This window comes from Esox lucius, chromosome 4 (assembly GCF_011004845.1).
Source record: "Esox lucius isolate fEsoLuc1 chromosome 4, fEsoLuc1.pri, whole genome shotgun sequence".
In the NCBI taxonomy this organism is placed as follows: domain Eukaryota; kingdom Metazoa; phylum Chordata; class Actinopteri; order Esociformes; family Esocidae; genus Esox; species Esox lucius.
Window position 1 is genome coordinate 5,319,416 of NC_047572.1, and position 18,835 is coordinate 5,338,250.

An 18,835-nucleotide genomic window follows, 5' to 3' on the forward strand; every position below is an offset into this window, starting at 1 on the left:
GAATATCATGAAAATTAGGGTGTGCAGCTTGACAGGGAAAAAATTGTTGTAAACAGTACTAGGCTATCTTTGGCTAAACTGGTAATGAATAGTCTTTGGGGTAAGATGGGTGGTTGGTCTAACCTTATGAACAGAATGCTAATTACAGATCCGGAGGGGTTTAGCCACTACCTTTTTTCCAGTGAAATAGAAGTTGGTTATTTCTCTTTTATCTCAGACACCGTTGCGATGGTACAGTGGCATTACACAAAACAGACACGAATCAAACCACGTAACGGCAACATTTTTATTGCCGCGTTCACAACCGCTTATGCTAGACTTGAGTTGTATTCACTCTTGGAGAGGTTGGATAGACACAGACACTGATTCAGTGATCTTTGTCACACGCCATGGGGATTGGGTCCCCCCACTGGGTCCATTCTTGGGTGACTTGACCGTTTAGTTGCCAGATGGTGACAGCATTGCTCAATTTGTTAGTGGTGGGCCAAAGACACATGGTTACAAAACTGTTAAAGGTCTGACCTGTCTCAAAGCAAACATTACACTCAACAGCTACAACACAACCATTGTTAATTTGGAGACGCTAACACGACTGGTTGATAACTATGTACGAGGCGAGGGTGGTGATGATGATTACGTCCTTGCTAATGTAGACACAATTGTGAGAGATAAAACAACATTCAGATTGAAAAACCAAGTAGTGTCTAAGCATTTCAGAGTTGTGTACAACAAGTGTGTACTGCTCCCTGATTACAGCACAGGGCCTTACGGGTACTAAATCACATTCTAGGATGGATAGCGGTTTTGACCCGCAACTTCAACACCCATTCGGCTGTGTCATTATTGGCCCCAGTAACCCAGGTAAAACAAGATGTTGTTGGATAATGCTGAATGTCAGGCTCGAGGAGGAACGAGGAGCAGGAATCCGAAGTCGTACTGTTGAACTGTGTTTTAATAGTGACAATAGTGGCGTAGCCTGATAATGCTCTGGGTAGGCGAGACAATAAAACACAAAGACACGGGAAGCAGAGGGAGCATATATACTGGGGGCAATGATTAGAATGAGGATCAGGTGCGCTAAACAAGACAACAGGGGAAATGCATGAATGAGACGGGCGATGGTGTTAGAAGACCGGTGACGTCGACCGCTGGAGCCTGCCTGCTGCAGGGGGAGGAGAGGCAGCAGAGGGCGCAGTCATTACAGCACCAACCCCCCCAACGACACCGGCCCTGGGGCCGACCCGGGGAACACAGAGCAGGGCGATCCGGGCGATGGAAGTCGCGCAGGAGGGCGAGAGCCAGGATGTCTCTCACCGGAACCCAGCTCCGTTCCTCCGGGCCGTACCCCTCCCACTCCACGAGGTACTGGAGGCACCCCACCCGGCGCCTCGAGTCGATGATGGAGCGGACGGAGTACGCCAGGGCCCCCTCAATGTCCTCACACCCATGAAGGGGACCAGCCACCACCGGCCTGAGGAGAGACACATGAAACGAGGGGTTAATATGGTAGTCGGGGAAGGCGTAATCGATATGTCACCTCGTTGCATCTCCTCAGGACTTTAAAAGGCCCCACAAACTGTGAGCCCAACTTCCAGCAGGGCAGGTGGAGGGGCAGGTCTTTGGCGGAGGGGCAGGTCTTTGGTCGAGATCCAGACCTGGTCGCCCGGACGATACACTGGGGCCTCCCTGTGGTGGTGGTCAGCAAAGGTCTTCTGGCGGCGGACAGCGAGCCGGAGGCGAGCCTGCACAGACTCCCACGTGTCCGCCGCCCGCCAGAACCAATCATCCACCGCAGGGGTCCAGGGTGCTAGGAGCGAAATGGTGACATCACCATGGAGGAGTGGTGAAGAGTTCAACGCGTGTTCCGCCCAAGGCAGGAACTCCGCCCACTCCCCCAGCCGGTCCTGGCAGTAGGACCGAAGGAACCTGCCTACTTCTTGATTAACGTGCTCCACCTGCCCGTTAGATTGGGGATGGTTTCCCGAGGTCAGGCTGACCGAGACCCCCAGGTGCTGCATGAACGCCTTCCACACCCTGGACGTGAACTGGGGACCCCGGTCAGACACAATGTCTTGGGGCACCCCATAGTGCCGGAAGACGTGTGTAAACAGGGCCTCCATGGTCTGTAGGGCGGTGGTGTTATAAGACCGGTGACGTCGACCGCTGGGGGGGAGGAGAAGCAGCAGAGGGCGCAGTCGTCACACTGATGTTCTGAATATCGTCTGGGTTTATTCATGTTGGCAACCGATGTATGACGAAATGTTGAAGGTGAGGGAGATTATTTTTATAGAAGGTCTACCAACATCGCTGTGTGATGACAATCTGCTACCGATTCAGAAAAACAACCTTTTAATTATTGACGATTTAATCAAAAGTGCATCAGAGAGTTTGGAGATGGAGCGAGTTTTCACACAATATTCACACCACCGTAACCTGAGTGCAATTTACCTTGTCCAAAACATGTTTGTTAAAGGGAAATCTAGTAGAACTATTAACTTGAACACAAACTACCTCATCTTGTTTAAAACCCCTGTGAAAATCAGCAGATTAGTATTTTAGGCAGACAGATATACCCCGGTCTTTCTCGATTCTTCATGGAGAATGTTAAAGAAGCAACATATCCGCCTTTTGGTTATTTACATATTGACTTTAAAGCTACAACACCAGAAGACTACCATCTGAGAATGGGGTTATTTTCAGGGGTTTGGCCTGTCGTGTATGTTCCTAAGAAAGTTTGATCATGTCTAAAAGCATTTGTAGAAATGTACCACTTTTGAAGATGTTATTTAAGGCACTGGCAAGTCAACAAAAAGTTATTTTAGAATCAGCATCCACTGACCTCATTCTATCACTCTGTGAAATAGCGCTTAATCTAAGGTGCCGAAATATACCCTTAACAGAATCGCAGCTCCGAAAAGTAAAGAGACAAAAAGACAAAATTATATACATGTCTAGAAAGAACAATACAGTCACAAAGAAAAGAAAAACGATCAACCATTCTGGAGGTTTTCTACTACTGTTACTAAGCGTTGCAGTTCCATTCCTAGCCAGTCTAATTGCATCGAGACACGGTTAAACAACATGGATCTTGGTCAGAATTGTTTTCTGTTGCCACAACATCAGTGAGAAAAACTGTGAGAATCCAAAACGACTAGCACCAATATAAGACAATCTGTTGAAAATGATTTGGACTCATCGATTCGCAATATACTGTTGAAGCCTGATATGGATTTACATGAGAAAGCTAGAAGATACTCTGCCATTTTACAAAGATTTTTGACTGTTGTGAGACAGGGGGAGCTTGACACAAATACACTCACTTTAAGTCTACCCAGGTCTGAGACTGGGGCTGATGTAGTAAACATGACAGGGACTAAGCAAACTTTTGACCGAAATGTTAACCTTGTTGATTACATTTTTAATAATGTGAGTCGTAGGAAGAATGTTGAATATATTATTAATAGAATGCACATGTCTAAAGATTTGACTTCATGGACTTCAAATGGTGAATTCATTTTCAAAGGAGTGCTAATCAAGGATTTGCACCTGTTGGACCTGGTTAAAAGTGTGACAACTACAAATAAAATTGCTGATGATAGAAGGCCATTGGGGTGGGGGCTGTTTTTAGAGGCCATGGCATGTCTCAACATGCCTTTTACTACTATTCCAAATGAGCTTGTAAGGTGTAAAATCAATCTGCGACACAATTGATGATTTAGCCACTCCCCCAGCAACTGGTTATCAACCAACCAAAGCTTTCTTTGCTCCCCCGACCACTGACCCCACAAAATGGCTTCCATTTTAATGTGTTTTTATTTAATGCTTTTTATTTATCATTTGTGATTCATTCTCAAAGTGTATGTTTTACCTTAAATAATTGTTGTATGAAAAATACTATGTAAACATTAATGTGGTTTTACAAATTGTTTTATTTTTAAATAATAAAGCTGACATACACATGATTACCTTTTCTATTTCTTCAAGCACCATGACACAAATGAAAAGATTCACAAGATTGAGCATGTTGTAAGCAATTAAACATTAGCTTATCACGCTTACTCTGGTACATCTTAGCTACAATTCTTGAGACTAGCACATCGTTTTCTTGTAAATCAACAATATAAGAAGACATAGCATTTTTATAACTCAGACCTCTTCTCATTAGATAGAGAAAGAACACAATGTTTTCCAAACGTGGTTGAAATCATGTCCTGTACTTTTTTAACTGTATTCCACATTCTCACAGGTTTGCAGAAAGGCATTGATTGACTAGGGAAAATACGTAAAATCTGGGGGTTTTCAAAAACTGTCATAAAACCTTCCAATACAATTGTCTGTTAAGTAAATATCTAGCCAGTGTTCCCCGGTGTGATTGCTCGGGTGTGTATTAACAATCATCATTGATGCAACATCCCGGACTGGTCCACTAGGTAGTTGGTTGCATGCCAGCACAACATAGTGGTTGTGTACCGTCAGAGGACGTGAGAGAACGCTGGCACTGCATATTCGCCACTTCTCTGTCTGCTACTCTTGTGTTCCTGTTTGTTTGTGTTCGCTGTACACCTTCCTATGGACAGCCTCTGTATCACTGGACAGCTTCTCAGCTGGTTCCCGAAGCCGCCTGTGCTCCTCGACCGGACCGTCGCCTCGTCGGTTAGCCGCTAGCTGGCTGCCCCCGTTCACCAAATGCATGGCAGGTAGTCCTAGCTGCTACAGTGGCCCGATTGCTGGCCTCCTTCTCACAGGCAACCTCCACCAGATGCGAGCCGTGACCGAGACTTTCATCTCCTCCTGTCATGCCGTGGATCATTCTGGCATTCACATCATTTATCCACCTCTGTGCCCGTAGCCCACGGCTAACCGCTACCACGGAGCTCTCAGTCCTTCTGCCCGGCATCATGTTCAAATATTCAACTCTGCAACTAGTCGAACTCGTCAACTACTCCATTCCATCCTGCATCCCAGTCATCAAACAGCTCAGACTTCTACGTCGACCCTGTTACATCCACAGAAGTTCTCGCCGCAAGTTTGTTTTCTTCCACGGACAATCCATTCCATCCATCTGGTCACCTGCACGCTCTGTCGCATCTGTCTCATGTCATCAGAATACTGCACCCACTGGATCACATAGGGCTGAACGCATCGTCTGGCTGCACAGAAAACCCGGACTGGACTACAGTGCCTTCCGCACTTCATATACACTTAATCATACTCTCCAATCATCTGCAAATCCGCTCACTGTCCCCCGGCAAATGCAATACCCCCACACCCCACCGACCATACGCACTGCTAACCAGGACAACCTCAGATCTCTCCAGCCTGCCCCCATCCCACCACCCTCTCACCATGCCAACTTTGCCCTCCTCAACACCCGACCACTCAACAATAAAGCCCCTGCCCTCCATTAACTAATCCTAGACAACACTCTGGACTTCCTTCTGCTCACTGAAACCTGGCAACAACCCAATGACTTCTTCTCCCTCAACCAAGCATCCCCCCCTGGCTACAACTACATCTGCAAACCCTGTCCCTCCCGCCGTGGAGGTGGCCTCGCTGTTATCATCAATCAAAACTTCCAGATCACAGAACTCACCCTCCCCTCAGTATCATTGTTTGAATATCTCACCTTCAAAGCTCTTTCCTCCATGACAGTCATCCTCATTTACCGGCCACCTAAACCAAATCCCTCCTTCCTCACTGATTTTACTGAACTCCTCACACTAGCCTCATCTCTCTTTCCACGTCTGCTGCTACTCGGTGACTTAAACATCCACATGGACTCCTCCACCTGCAAGCTCTCATCAGTATTCACCATTTTACTGGATAACTTCTCTCTCACCCAACATGTCACATTCCCCAACCTCGATCCTGTGATAACAAACTGATACTTTTTACCATCCCTTCTCCAACCCCACGTCCCCGCCTCCTCAGAGAGATCACCTTACGCAACCTTAACCTCAACTCCGCCTTGTCTACCTCCCTCAACACTCTGGCCCCCCTCAAAACAAAAACTGTCACTTTTAACACATCTTCATCCTGGTACACACCTGCACTCCGGAAAATGAAACAAACTAGCCGCCAACTTGAACGTCTGACAAAGAAATCATCCCTCACAGTCCATCATGAAGCCTATAAACTCCATCTCACTGCCTACAAAGACGCCCTCATTGCTGCCTTTCCACCATCTTCACCGACCCCTGCCAAAACCCCAGAACCCTCTTCTCCACAATGATCAACCTCATCAAGCCTCGGACCAACACCCTACCAACCTCTACTCCGGATCTCTGCAACTCATTCCTCCACTTTTTCGCTGACAAAATCAACATCATCTATTAATCTCTATCTCCTGTATCTCACCTCTCAGTATCTACTCCAGCACCCACCATGGACCCTCCACTCCCCATCTCTCCTGACCTCTCGACCCCTCCTCCTCACTGCCTCCTCTCCCAGTTTGACCCGGTCACTCCTCCTGAAATCTCCAAACTCATCAGCTCTTCCAAACCCACTACCTGCTCCTTTGACCCCCTCCCTACTCCACAACACAACTTCCTCAAACTCAACAGCGACAAAACAGAATTTCTCCTGATAGGCTCCAAATCCACACTCAGCAAAACCAATAACCCCACTCTCACCATCGACGGCACCATTGTCTCCCCATCTCCCCAGGCCCGCAACCTTGGCGTTATCTTTGATTCTACCCTCTCCCTTGAGCCACACATCCGTCAAGTCATTAAAACCTCCTTCTTTCAACTCCGCAACATGGCCAAAATCAGACCCCCTCTCACACCCCCCGCTGCTGAAAGACTCATTCACGCCTTCATCTCCTCCCGACTGGACTACTGCAACTCAATTCTCCTCGGCATCAGCTCTACCAACATCAACCAACTCCAACTGGTCCAAAACGCAGCAGCCCGACTCATCACCCGCTCCAAATCCTGGCACCACATCACTCCAGTCCTAAAACACCTCCACTGGCTTCCTATCTCCCACCGGATCACCTACAAAATCCTGGTCCTCACCTACAAAGCCCTCCACCATCTGGCCCCCTCATACCTCACTGACCTCCTCTCCCCATACCAACCCTCACGGTCCCTCAGATCCTCCTCAGCTGGTCTCCTCTCCATCTATAAATCCTACATCCGCAGTTTTGGGGACAGCCTTCTCCAGGGCAGCTCCCAGGCTCTGGAACTCCCTTCCCCAAGTGATCCGCACCTCTGAATTCCTCACCATCTTCTAGTCCCACCTCAAGACCCATCTCTTCACCTCTGTCTATCCGTAGCCCCACGCCCCCCTCCCTTCTCATCTGTGTCTGAATCTTGTCTTTTTTTGTTTCTTTTGTTTTGTTCTGTTTTTATAACCAACCAGCATTGTAAAGTGACTTTGAGTCTAAGAAAAGCGCTATATAAATAACAATTATTATTATTATTATAGAAATGAGTCCTAGATGAAAATTGGTTGACCACACCGGTCAAATTTGCGGTATTTATTTCCACACTGTTTTCTTAATAGTAGTCAACCATGACTTGTCGCCGGTTTGACACTTTGATAATGGAGTCAAAAATGTAATAAGCAACCAAATTAAGTGTGTGGGGTAGTGGTTGTCTGAACCTCATCTCAAGTCATACATTCCCTGACTTGATCAAGGATAGGTGCTGACCACATTTGGCGCGCAGTTGAACGCATAAAGGGCATAGCCGTGTAAGACGTCAGACCTGTCAATAGCCAAGGTTTGGTCCTTTAGGTGTTTTCCTGAAGCCAAGGCCAATTGGTAAAATTCATGCACGGCTGACCCTGTTGTGTAATTTGGTTGGAATGGTTTGCTAGGAAATTGCTGACCGTCTACATACATAACCATAAACTCCAAATTATAATATTTGAAATTAAATAGTTTTCCCTGTAAAACTGTCATTGTCCACCAATTCAATGCAATACATTTTGGCAGAGTAAACTAACACTCTTTCAGTTAGGTACTTGGCAGTGGTTGAGAGTAGTGCTTGAGCGTGTTCAAGTTTCATGGCTGGTGAAACAGACACTGTTGGCGCACATTTAAGTTGTTTTGCAAGCGTGTTTTTGACGTGCTGTTTCCTCTTGGCTTAAATAATGAAATAAAAAGAAGAAACTAAAAATAAACTTTCAAAAGTCTGAACTTAAAGTGGGATATGCCAATCCATTTATTAACATAACGAAAAATCAAACATTTCTCAAAATAAACGTGATTTGCCTACATGCCGTGTCTCACGGTCAAAAACCATGCACCTCGCTGTGCGCCACACCAGCACTAATTAGCCCCCGTCTTAAGTGGCAGATCACAGCGCCAACCCATCCCAATACACGGAATGGCTCCAACAGACACTTTCTTGACAAATAGTGACGCAGATAATATAAATATATTTTTCAGATGTGGTTTTGCTATTGAGAACTCACGCTTCAACAAAGGTATTGCCATCTGGAAAAAGCCCTCGGAAAAGGCCCCCTAGACCAGCCCCATACATTGCAGCGCTACCAAGATACCCCGGTAAACTGTTACCGGCCTGTGTTGTGTAGTATTCAACGTACCTTTGAGGATCATCGTAAGAGTTTCTGAGGCTGCATTTTATAGTCTAAAAGAATGTTTGACGGGTCTGAAGTGTAATTTTGCAATCACCTTCCCCACTACAAATGAAACAGCTGATTCTGATTAGATTTTACTTCAATACAGATCTCATCAAACTGGCTCTTACTATAAGGTACATAGTGTGGCTTGTCGTAAGTCACCGTTACAACTTCGTTCTTTTTCCCTGCAATATGTACAGTTCGTAACATCGGGACTTGACTGTCACCCACTCATTGATAATCAATTATATCTGTGTAGATTGCCATTGTAATAACCGGTATTGAGTTCATTTTCCCAAGAGTAGTTCAAATTTTCACCCCTTTGTAAAAGTCTTCCACATATGCAGGTATTGGAATTCTATCAAAGACTTCCCATTCACCTTTCAAATCTATACCTTTGGCAAATTTTGTGATATAGGTCGAACTCGAATTGTTTGGATACACATGTCTCGACGAGTTATTGGGCAGCGTTAGGTAGAAACAACCGTCACCCATGCTTATTGCAGTCAATGTAAATGACGTGATCCTGAAAATCTTGGAGTTTTATCCAGTTTCTAGGTCTAGCACTTGTTCCGATGGTTTCCAGCTGTTGAATTTCTCAGGCCAACCAAGCTCATTTTCTTCCCTTTCTGTACTTTCTCATCCAGAACTGCCACGATTATTTTCAGTAATTCCTGTTCATAAAAGATCCCAAAATATCACATCGCCATCGTAATATTTTATTCTATATACAGGAGGTAACCGCGGAATGCATTCTGTCATTGTAAATATTCATCAGTGTACCCTTTTTCATAGCCTTTTGTTAACGTCTCAAAGTATCCCCAACCCGGAATATGTAACTTTGATCATTATTGTTGTACCATACAGGTTTCTGAGAACTAGTCTAACATTTTCTTCACAAACATCAGTAGGCTGATGATGTTGCTTTGATGATGTTTAAAACATTTGGTGCAAGGCGTTTGTCCATTTTGTGATAACTCTTGTTAGCATTTGAAAGGTATGGCAGATTAAGAGGTACTAGCTGATCACCAAACCGATCAAGCCAATGGTAGTTTCTTGTTGGGTATGCTGGTGGAATCGAGCTGTCAGGGTCCGGGGTTTCCATAGAAGGCTTCAGCATTGTCATCCCTGGAATTACACAGCCAGGCCTCAGCTTTGGGTTCTTCAATCTCCGGTTGGTGTTATTCTTGGAATTGCTTGGAAGAATTGCTTGGAAGAAGCAATTTTATTGCCTTTTAGCTAGATTTAACCTTATGCAAACTGGTCGAAGTGGGCATATTATTGTTCCAGCTAGTGCTAGCTAGCATGATTATGGTTTCATGTTCGCTTGTTAGTCATCAACGAGTTTCTGAAATATGGCAATGCATCTAATGCAATAGATTTATGGAAAGGGCCCATCAGCTTTAACCCCATTTGAAACGAAAGTCTGTGTTCATTGTACCAACATCGGTACAATGACGGTTGGAGGTGACACTGCTTCAAACTAGTCAATATGCTCTTAGTTAGTAATGACAATGTCAGATCCTAATAGAGTTATATAGCCGATAGGTAAAACTCACTGCCGATAGGTGGTGTAAAGTTGCATAGGAGGACATTGATATACAGCTCTGGAAAAAATTAAGAGACCACTGAAAATTATCAGTTACTCTGGTTTTACTATTCATAGGTATGTGTTTGAGTAAAATGAAAATGTTTGTTTCATTCTATGACAAAATTACACCCAAGTTCCAAATAAAATTTGAAGAAAAATTAGGAGTGGTCTCTTAATTTTTTCCAGAGCTGTATTAACAAATTCAGTTCATTTTACAAGAAATGTTTCCAAATATAGTGTTGTGTTTTCTAGTGTTCAATGAAAAATTCCTAATATAATGTTTAAATGTTCTGTTTTCTAGTGTTTAATGAAAAATATTTTTAAATGCATTCAAAGGGCGTTTTGTGTTGGTGTTTTTGCAGTAACATTTTTACTTATAAATCGGACCCAATGACCGCTTATTTGTCTCCTGGGCGCTCAGCATTTAGAGGGGGTTGGAACTTAGACGTAGAGAGGTTGCTTGGCACCTTGGAGATGGCACCAAACGTAGAGCAGGCTGCAGAGCAGCGACTGGGGTGCACCGGATGGCTAGACGACTGCCTATCCAGTCCCATGGCATTGGGAGGTGGTATGAAAGGGCTTGGGCTAGGCCCCCCCTCGGGCACCCCATTAGCCCCCCCAAAACTATTTTTGGGGCTGACTCACTGCAGGTTCGTGACGTCACCTCTGTTGTTGCCTCTTCCGGGGTTGTCGCTGGGCTGGCCAGGTGTGGAGCAGGTGACGGTAGGGGTTCTCCTCCCCCTCTGTGTCACTGTCAGGCGTTTGGTGGATCATTCTGTCACGGTTGTGGAGGCAGGACACAGGCGCAGAGACGAGAGTGTAGAAATCCATGGTTTAATGAAGCAAAAACAACCAACACAAAATCAACAACTGATCACTTTGAGCAGGTAGCACCAACCCAAAACCAATGATCCACACCAGGTGTGGACAAACACTCAACATCAATAGGTTCCCGCAATTGGAGGCAACGATTTACACCTGCCTCCAATTGGGGAGACCAAAACGGCATTAGAGGTGCCTAGAGGCACCACTTTCTGTCTGGTCCTGACTATGGCCCCAGCCCAGCGCAGAGATGGCTAGTGGCATAGACAGGACATGACAATCTACATACATATTCTGGTTCTTAATGTGATTTTTTTAGCAATGGCGGCGTGCAGGCGTTTTACTGATGGCGGACCGCCGGAGGTTATAATGTCCTACCGCCAACTTTTGTTGCTTTTCTCCTGATCTCAATTTGCATCAGCTTATTTGCATGTCTGGCAGCTTTCCACCAGCGGCCCAACTGCTTTACGCTGGCAGCTAGCTGCCGAAGTGAGGACGTGCGCTGTGACCTGCTGTGCCTCATTTGCTCATGTGTAGTTTTGCCATTTTCTTACAGCAGAGAAGCTATTGTACCCCTTTTATTCTTCTACTGATTTTATTTGTAGTAACTTTATTTTAATATTGTTAAATCTAAGTGTACAGAAATTTGGTCAACATTGGGAGTTTATAAAAATTTTTACTTTGACTTATGCACTATTGCTTGTGTAAAGGATAAGAAAATGGATTGAATGTAAAACAAACACACTGGTTAGAAACAAACGTCTCTTGCCGTTACCATATTTTTTCCCCCTGAACTAAGGTTTCATGGGGGACAGTTCAGTTACTGTGTTTAAAATAAAAGAAAATCTGAGTTGTAATTTAACAACACATGGGTACGTAGGCTCTTTGCCCATACCCTACCAGTCAACATATTTTTACACTAAGAATAGGGAGGGTATTTTCCAAATAAATTAAAACCTGGAAAGGTATTGGTTTTATTGTAGTCTTTTGATAATCAAAATTAAACAATTCTAAGACAAATAGTTTGCTCAATCATTGATGTTAATGCACATACTTAAGTTAACATACCTTTGAAAATAATAATGATTATTTCTTCTGACGTCATCATTATCTTACAACAAGCAAAATGTGAATTCATTAATATGTCCTGGACTGGGGAAGACTGATAAACATCCGTTCAGTCACATTTATCATAAAAGTTGTCTACATTTATTACATTCTGAAGAATTCTAAGAACTACCTAGTTACATTGTTGGGTGCCTAAGGTGTTGTACATCACTGATAGTGTCAGACATTTGAAGTATCCATATTTATCTGATGCAGAAAATTGTATTATAATACCATTTGAGGTAAATGTCCTGAAAACTAATGCAATGTAACATGCAAGTACATTCAGTTTGGCCAAACAGTGGCGGCATAATTGCCATAACACAATATCTGTTGTTCTTTGTCACGCAGTGAGATTAAATTTGGTACACATAATCAGGGTTGTGATTTTACATTGTATGAATGATGTTTCAAGTTGGCCACATCGGGGCACTATAGGAAGGGGAAAACAGATGTTGTATTACTTGCAACTATGGATATAAGTTGAAAAAAATTGCAATCTTTCTAGTAGTTGCTTCAATGCTGAAACCCGCTAAATCAGGGGTGGGCAATAAATTTTTACAAGGTGCCACATGAGAAACCTGAATTGTGTCAGAGGGCCACACCAACGATAACTTGAACTTAATTCTGCTCAACTTTCTTCCATTGTAAAATGTACTAAATTATATATTTTGAATAGCTGGTACAGATAATCGGAAGAATAAAACAATTCTGTAAATATTTATATTAGGCAATGTGAATATTGTGGTGTATAGGTCAAATAAGAAAACAAAAGCAATTATTGAATCAGTGCAATTTTTTTGTAACTTGTTAATCTCCACATACAATGAAAAACAACAAGTTTATAGAAATACAGCAATACAACAAACAAAAACCTGTAATGTTTTCCACCTCATTTTACCTCTTCAGTGAGAATAATCCAGTCTGTTCTGGGCTTGAACTAGGGCATTGAAATCTGGCTGAATGTCTGAGGTGGCTATGCGAAGGACAGCTGAGAGGTGGTCATCAGTGATAGAGGATCGGTGTTTGGATTTGTTGAACTTCATCACTGAGAATGTCTGTTCACATACATAGGTAGATCCAAAGAGGACTAGAATCCTCTGAGCATGCCTCCTCAGGTGTGGAAAGTTCTCCTCTTTGAGGGAGGAATAAAAGTCCAGCAGTGAGACTGACCTGAAGTGCTCTGCCAGAAGTGTGTCAGACTGCAGGTCAATGAGTTCCATCTGAACATCACTTGGTGCATTATCCACACTGCAGTTGAAGGGAGAAGAAACCATGTGCATTTCACTCTCAAGAGTTTAGAAATCTTGAAATCGGCTTAAACTCTGCAAGCAGTGCTTCTAAAATGGTTGAGTACTTGTGGATGTGATCGGCTGATCTTTTGGCCTTCTTTAGTGTTGGCAAGTGGGTCAGAATGTTGTCCTTCACATGGCTTGAGATAAGCTGCAACTTTCTCATGAAAGCCTTCACTGCACTGTACATCTCATGCACAAAAAGGCCCTTGCACTGCAGTTTGACATTTAGTTTGTTCATTAGTGCAGTCACATCAACAGCGAATCCGAGGTCTGCCACCCAGTCTTTATCTGAAAGCTCTGGGATGTTATGTCCTTTCTTAACACAGAAATCCTGAATCTGGTCTCTCAGGTCCCAGACATTTTTCAGTACTTTGCCAAGGCTGAGCCACCTGACAGTGCAGTAATTGAATATGGTGACATAAGCTATTTAATTTTCCTCCAAAAATGCAACAAATTGTCTGTGACTTAATGCTCTCGCTCAGATGAAGTTAACTGTTTTAGTTACAGCATCAACAACATGGTTCATTTATAACACTGTCTTACATAACACTTCCTGATGTATAATACAATGCAAAAATGTCAATTTCTGTCACTTTATCCTGCATTCTCTTTAAAAGTCCAACATTTTTCCCTGTCAGATTTGGACAACCGTCTGTTGTCACACCTGCCAGCTTGTCCCACTTGAGTCCTAACATGTCCAAACATGCATTTACCTCTGTGAACAAGTCATTACCAGTGGTTGTCTTTTTCATTGACTGCATGGTTGTCAACTCCTCCGTGATTTGAAAGTCTGCAGTTATCCCACGTAAGAAGATGAGTAGCTGGGCGGTGTCACGTACATCGCAGCTCTCATCCAAAGCCAGAGAAAAATAGTCAGAGTCGGCCGCTCTGTTCTTCAGCTGAAGCTCCAAGTTTCCTGCGATGTCCTCAACCCACCTCATTACAGTGCGTCGGGAGAGTGACACATTCTCAAATGCGCCCTTTTTCTCCGGGCACAACGCAAGAGTCCAATAAGCACTCCTTAATAATCTCTCCGTCAGAAAACGCCTTACTTTTTCTGGCGATTTTGTGAGAAATTACATACCTTGTCCTGACGGCTGCATCTCTGGGGGTGTGAAGTTTCGTAAAAAGTCCTTGTTGGGTTTGCTGTTTTGCTAGCAACACATCAGACTCCCACGCGCGCTCCTCATCAGACAGATTTCTGTATTTGTTCCCATGCGTCGTGTAGTGGCGATTCAAATTATAATCCTTTAACACAGCGACCTGTGTACCACAGATTAAGCAAACGGCTTTACCTTTAATTTCTGTAAAGTATTTCTTGGCAGTCCATGTCTTGTTGAAAACACGGCATTCGTTATCAACTTTTATTTTCTTAGCGTGAGCTGACATCTTGAGGGTAACCTGGCTAGCAACACTTGTCTGTTCACCTTCACTCTCAGCTCAAGCACGCATATACGTCCATACGTAAGTAATACAAACATAACGCTTTTCAAAATAAAATGTCCAAAGGCCGAAAACCAAAAACCGAAACACTGAAAGAAAAGATTGTGTCAATTATTCGGTGGCCGACTATTCAGTGCATCCCTATAATTAATGATTGGCCTCACGCGGGCCGGACAGGGACGTACAAAGGGCCGGAAGTGACCCGCGGGCCGTAGTTTGCCCAGGTCTGCGCTAAATGCTGCTTGCAGCTTTAAATATTCTTAGAATTTTATTATATTTTTAAGAATATTATTTAAATTGCTAACTTATTCAGAAAACAAATATACTGTTCATCATGTATCATAAAACACTGACATAAAACCCAAAACATTGCAGTTAATGAAAATTCAACATTATGCATTATCTTATGAGAGGCTATGAACATGTGCCCCACTAATCCTTGTGGATCTCTTCACCTTTTTTCGTTATGAAACTTCACAATGCAGTTTTTTGCAGAGGCAAGGCACAGGTACACCCCACATTTGGTGCACTTCGCCCTAACAATACCCTTACAGCCAGGATACTGAGGAGGGTATATCTGCAGACCGCAAGTAAGGGGCATAACTTAATATGGGGGTTCCTTAATATTAAGTTACGCCCATTGAAGGTTTCCATTGGTGTGGTGTTTTCGATTAAGTGCATGCATTTAGGAAGGAAGAATTACAGGGTCAATGACGAAGATTTTGGTAAGTGCTTCCAATTGACAACCGCTAGCTATATATTTAGGGATAGTTAACATGTTCGCTAAGATCTACTAAAATCTTTGAATCTGAGATTCGAATAGCTCTCCAGAGACAGACTACACGACAACCCTTATAGTTACGTTTAAAGAAAGCTAGCTACGTGATGAGGTAGGCTACTTGTTATTATTTCTGACATGATGTGGCACATGGATTGCGATTATTACCTAAAACTTACCGGTAACGTACCGCAGCGTTCCAGCTTGCAGTGCAGCTGCAACTTTGCTTCAATCGAATCCTGGTTGAGGCGTATTGACAGTGCATGGGGCTCCAACAGAGGGTGGTGCAAAATGTACACGGCCCGGGATTTGACAGGTGTGTAGCTCCCCCAGTGACAGGCATGAAGCAAGAGGTCTTGGTTAGAACACAGGGCTTTAATGTTGGTCAACCCATGAGAACTTGTTTGAAGAAAGAAAATTAAATTAACAAAATAATGCTATATGCATGTCACATATATTGTTTACAATCCAGTCCATATACGGCTAGCCACTTTATATGTTATACATCAGTAAACATGGCACATGAAAAACATATGTAAACAGAAACATATACAGCAAAATAAAGCTGTCAACAAACCTCATTGCTGCTTATCACAAAGAGGTGCTAAACATCCTTTCAAATCTCCTGAATCATCTTCTGTATATTTTCCTGCCAACTTATTTACTTAAACATGACAACAGCGGAATAATCAGTCTCTTTCGCGGTAAAGTTTTCTTCAGTGCGTCGCTCAAAGGCGCCCGGCCGGAAACCTCCGGGCGGGACCAATAATTAATTCCGTCTTACTATTAACATTCAATTTAGAAAGAAAAACAAATAGTAAAAGTGCTAATACAAAATAAACTGGACAAAGGCAGTTACAAGGTGGATGTCAAACACGGTTGCCTTGTCTCGCACCACATGGGGCTTAAGCCAGGTCTAGTCTATTAGGGTAGTTATAACTAGATGTGTGATGCACCTGTCACTCTATGCAAGCAGGCAAGACCTATTTATTTTGTAGCTTAATATACACTATGTTGTCATTGTTTAGAAATGTAAACAAAATAATAATTTGTCATGGCCATCTTCTATGCAGTGGTGAAAAAAATTGTATTTGGCTGTGTTCACCGGTTTTGTGAAGTTGCTAAGGATGAGCTAAATTACCTAAACAGAGTTCATAACTAACCAGTGATCTTAATTGATTATTTACACTCTTCCTTTTAATTTTATTGATCACTGGTTAGTTTTGAACTCCCAAAATTGTGTACAATTATGAGATTATTGTGTTTGGCAAATTTTTTAAAAAAAAAAGTATTAGTAAAGAGCTGGATTCTCAGGCCCTTAAAACCAGGGATCAAGTGCGTAATCTTGGTGTTCTGATAAAACTCAGACCTCACATTTAACAGTCATATTCAAACGGTCACCAAAACAGCATTCTATCATCTCAAAAATATTGCAAGATTTGCAGGCTTGGTGCCCCAAAAAGACCCAGAGAAGCTCATCCATGCTATCTCTAGTAGGGTTGACTAATGTAATGGCCTCTTAACTGGACTCCCCAAAAATACTTTAAAACAGCTGCAGCTCATTCAGAATGCTAACCAGGACCAAGAGAAAACAGCACATCACTCTGGTTCTTAAATCTTTGCATTGGTTTCCAGTCAGTTACAGAATAGATTTCAAAGTGGTGCTTTTAATTTATAAATCTCTGAATGGTTAAATTTCTGATATGTTTGAAGAATATAAACTGAGCAGGGCTCGATGTATGAATTGTGCTATATAAATACATTTGCTTGCTTTACCTGGTTACTTAGATCTTAATTAGATACTTCCCTAAAGTGGTGAACAAAGCCGAACACAGTTTAGTACTTTTACTTTGCACTTTGTACACCTCTACTTCTATGTGATTTTTGTGATCTTTCATTTCAGTTCCAAAGATGCGTTGTTGAGCTGGGGGATGCTGTTGCCTGGGTAAATGCCAACATGGGCCTTTTCTGAGACTGGGCAGTCCTCACCCCTGAATGATGAGGAAATACAGGGTGCTCTGCAGATGCTCAGAGAGGCTTCACCTCTAGAGGAAGAACAAGAAGCTCTCTCCCTATTCATGTTTTTGTTTAATAATTTTGAAAACACTGAAACATTCATAGACGAAATAGAAAAAAGAGGACTTAGTGAAAATTTTGAGCTTCCATGTTAATTATGTTTGTTGATGAGGATAACTGTTAGCTGTCTTTAAACCATCAGCTAATGCTGGGTTCCACACAACAAAAATTACAAGATCTAGAAAACACAATATAATTTGACGAGACAAAGAGACAAGGAACATCATTTATTTAGCAAGATTAACTGAACAATGTTTTGGAAGTGTTCACCTGGCCATACAACATGATAGGATGAATCCAAAGCCTACAGAATCTGGGCAAAGCTGAATACACAGTACATAAAGAAACAGTTTAGTTTTGACAGTGTTGGAATGTAATGTTTAGAATATTTAATGGGGTAATTAAATGTTTAATTGTCTAACTGGCATATCATTTAATTTTGTATTTCTTAGGTTATGCCATTAACTTTAAGATTTTGGGCTATATTAATTGACTTTCAATAATGTATGTTGTGCTCTTTTTGACCTGTTCTACTTGTAATTTATGCTATTGAAACAACTTTTAGGATAAGGGTTAAATTAGTTGTAACACATATTCCTCCCAACAATGTTTTAAGTCCATAACCACGTCATTACTATATAATAAAAATTGTGCTTGTTCCAGGCACCCCTGGATAAATGTATTGTTCTGTAAACAGATGTTGACCTGACCTCTAAATTATGCAAATTGAAACTTGCCACCTTTCTGCAACAGGCTATAGAAAATTCCACACTTCCAGTTACCAATTTCAACTTTTTAGAAGATTGCTGTTCAATTGAGCAATGCAAGTCAGAGGAAGGAGAAACCATTACAATGATTTGTATGAAAACTGGTCAGATCTATACAGCAGAACCCACAGGTCACGGAAAAGGACCTTCAGAACAGTTTAGCTGTCACTGAAGTTGTTGCTCACAGGTCCACCGCACAATGTACACAGCATGTTCACATTTGTCTAATATGTTGAAACTATGGAAAATACATAAATGGTAATACTGTATAAACTTGTGCAAAAGGGAGGCCTGTTTCACTTTGTAACATGAAGAGCTCAGATCAACTATATTTTAACTGCAATAAGCAGCATTCTCAACCATC

General features: G+C 42.7%; 1 protein-coding gene across 4 annotated transcripts; it reads right to left on the bottom strand.

Annotated features, from left to right (window-relative positions):
- Positions 1 to 574: 574 nt before the first annotated feature.
- LOC109615338 lies at positions 575 to 16,337 on the bottom strand. Of its 4 annotated transcripts, none has more exons than XR_002196329.2 (4): positions 16,206 to 16,337; positions 15,808 to 16,027; positions 10,829 to 10,958; positions 575 to 1,471 (listed from the first exon to the last, which is right to left on the bottom strand). XR_002196329.2 is itself a non-coding variant. In XM_020044437.2 (4 exons), the coding sequence occupies exons 2-4, from the start codon at positions 15,969 to 15,971 to the stop codon at positions 1,078 to 1,080; spliced, it is 669 nt and encodes a 222-aa protein (XP_019899996.2). In that variant the 5' UTR covers positions 15,972 to 16,027; positions 16,206 to 16,337; the 3' UTR covers positions 575 to 1,077. The 4 variants fall into 4 exon arrangements, 3 of the variants coding, with proteins under 3 accessions (XP_019899996.2, XP_019899998.2, XP_019899997.2); XM_020044437.2 differs by having other exon boundaries at positions 10,848 to 10,958; XM_020044439.2 differs by lacking the exon at positions 10,829 to 10,958.
- Between the last annotated feature and the right edge of the window lie 2,498 nt (positions 16,338 to 18,835).

Coding starts and splice junctions, on each gene's coding strand:
- LOC109615338 (XM_020044437.2), bottom strand. CDS start 15,971: ATGCCTGTCACTGGGGGAGCTACACACCTGTCAAATCCCGGGCCGTGT. Junction 10,959..15,807: donor AACGCTGCGGTACGTTACCG/GTAAGTTTTAGG, acceptor CAACCGTGACAG/AATGATCCACCAAACGCCTG. Junction 1,472..10,847: donor CGGAAGAGGCAACAACAGAG/GTGACGTCACGA, acceptor GTCTCTCCTCAG/GCCGGTGGTGGCTGGTCCCC.